At 51.0% G+C, this 1,194-nt stretch overlaps 1 protein-coding gene across 1 annotated transcript; it reads right to left on the bottom strand.

The window, feature by feature from the left end:
* Window positions 1-8: 8 nt before the first annotated feature.
* On the bottom strand, window positions 9-793 carry H257_16802 (hypothetical protein; the record flags this gene model as incomplete). The annotated part of the gene is made up of 2 exons (XM_009845373.1): window positions 9-46; window positions 94-793. The coding sequence occupies 2 exons, from the start codon at window positions 791-793 to the stop codon at window positions 9-11; spliced, it is 738 nt and encodes a 245-aa protein (XP_009843675.1).
* Between the last annotated feature and the right edge of the window lie 401 nt (window positions 794-1,194).

Here is a 1,194-nt window from a genome sequence, read left to right as displayed (position 1 = left end):
AACAGAGATCATCGGCCACTGCATCCTTGGGCAACAGGTTCTTGGACTTCAATAGGGCGACGATATTCGGCATCTTGATGCCTGTGTTTTGACCAACGAGTTCGCAGCCACCGCAGTTGTGCAACGCTACGACCTTGTCGTCGTCTGGACTCAAGACGGGGGAGCCTGAACTTCCGCTTTCGGAGTCGACGTTGTACCCCAACGTGTCTTTCTCACCGCATCCCGCGGGCGTGGACGAGTTGGTGATGCGAGCGTGCTTGCCGTCGTCGCCCAAGAACGCAATGTGTTTCGGCTTGCCACCGGGGTGGCCCAGGATGTAGATTTGGTCGTCCAACGTGACATTCGTGGCGCGGGATTGCAAGTACCCGTACTGGGTCAAGTTCACGTCAGGGCTCACGTTCAACTTGAGCAATGTCATATCCAAGTCGTAGTCCGTAAACACAAATGTGGTGCTGTCGACGACAAGTGTTCCAATACAAGCACCTTTGATATCATTGAAGAAATCATTGCAAGTCGAGCACTCGGAGCCAAGCTCGATTCGGGTCTCCTTGGCCACGCTCTCGTTCGGGACGCAGTGATTGTTGGTGATTAGGTGGCCTTCCGACCCCCACAGCCACGCCGTGCAGTATGTAACACTGGTGCGAATACGAGCCACAGCTTTGGATAATTGGTACTTTGTGGGGTGGGCATCGGTCAAACAACGCGCCGCTAGAGATTGATCAACACCGCAAGCCTCGATGCACGCCACGGCCACAAGAGCAAGGACCACAGCAGATTTGAAGGTCGAAAACATGTTGGCCACCGGAGAAATTCAAAAGTGGAACACACGATCGTGGGATGGTCGCCAAACCATTAAACTCGTCCAAAGCAGTGGCAACTCACGTGTACTGTACTGTACATCGCCCACTAGATAAATTCTACATATGGATTTGCAGTAACGTTAAGAATTGAAATTCTACTCGTAATACTATTTACTAGTACCACTAAATTACTTTGAAGTATTGTTTACCTTTGGTGGACTGATGGAGCTGAACGCTGGAGATACTGTACCGGTATCGTGGGCGTCTCGAGTGGCGAGACACGTACTAGTAGTGCTTTGGGTCAACGCATGGAGCGGGCAATGGCTTGATCGTTTGAAATGGGGTACATTTACCCATTTACCGGCGGTTTTACATGCCACATCAAATATGTTTT

This window comes from Aphanomyces astaci (genome assembly GCF_000520075.1).
Source record: "Aphanomyces astaci strain APO3 unplaced genomic scaffold supercont1.92, whole genome shotgun sequence".
Lineage (NCBI taxonomy): Eukaryota > Oomycota > Saprolegniomycetes > Saprolegniales > Verrucalvaceae > Aphanomyces > Aphanomyces astaci.
This window is presented reverse-complemented; position numbering and strand designations above follow the sequence as displayed.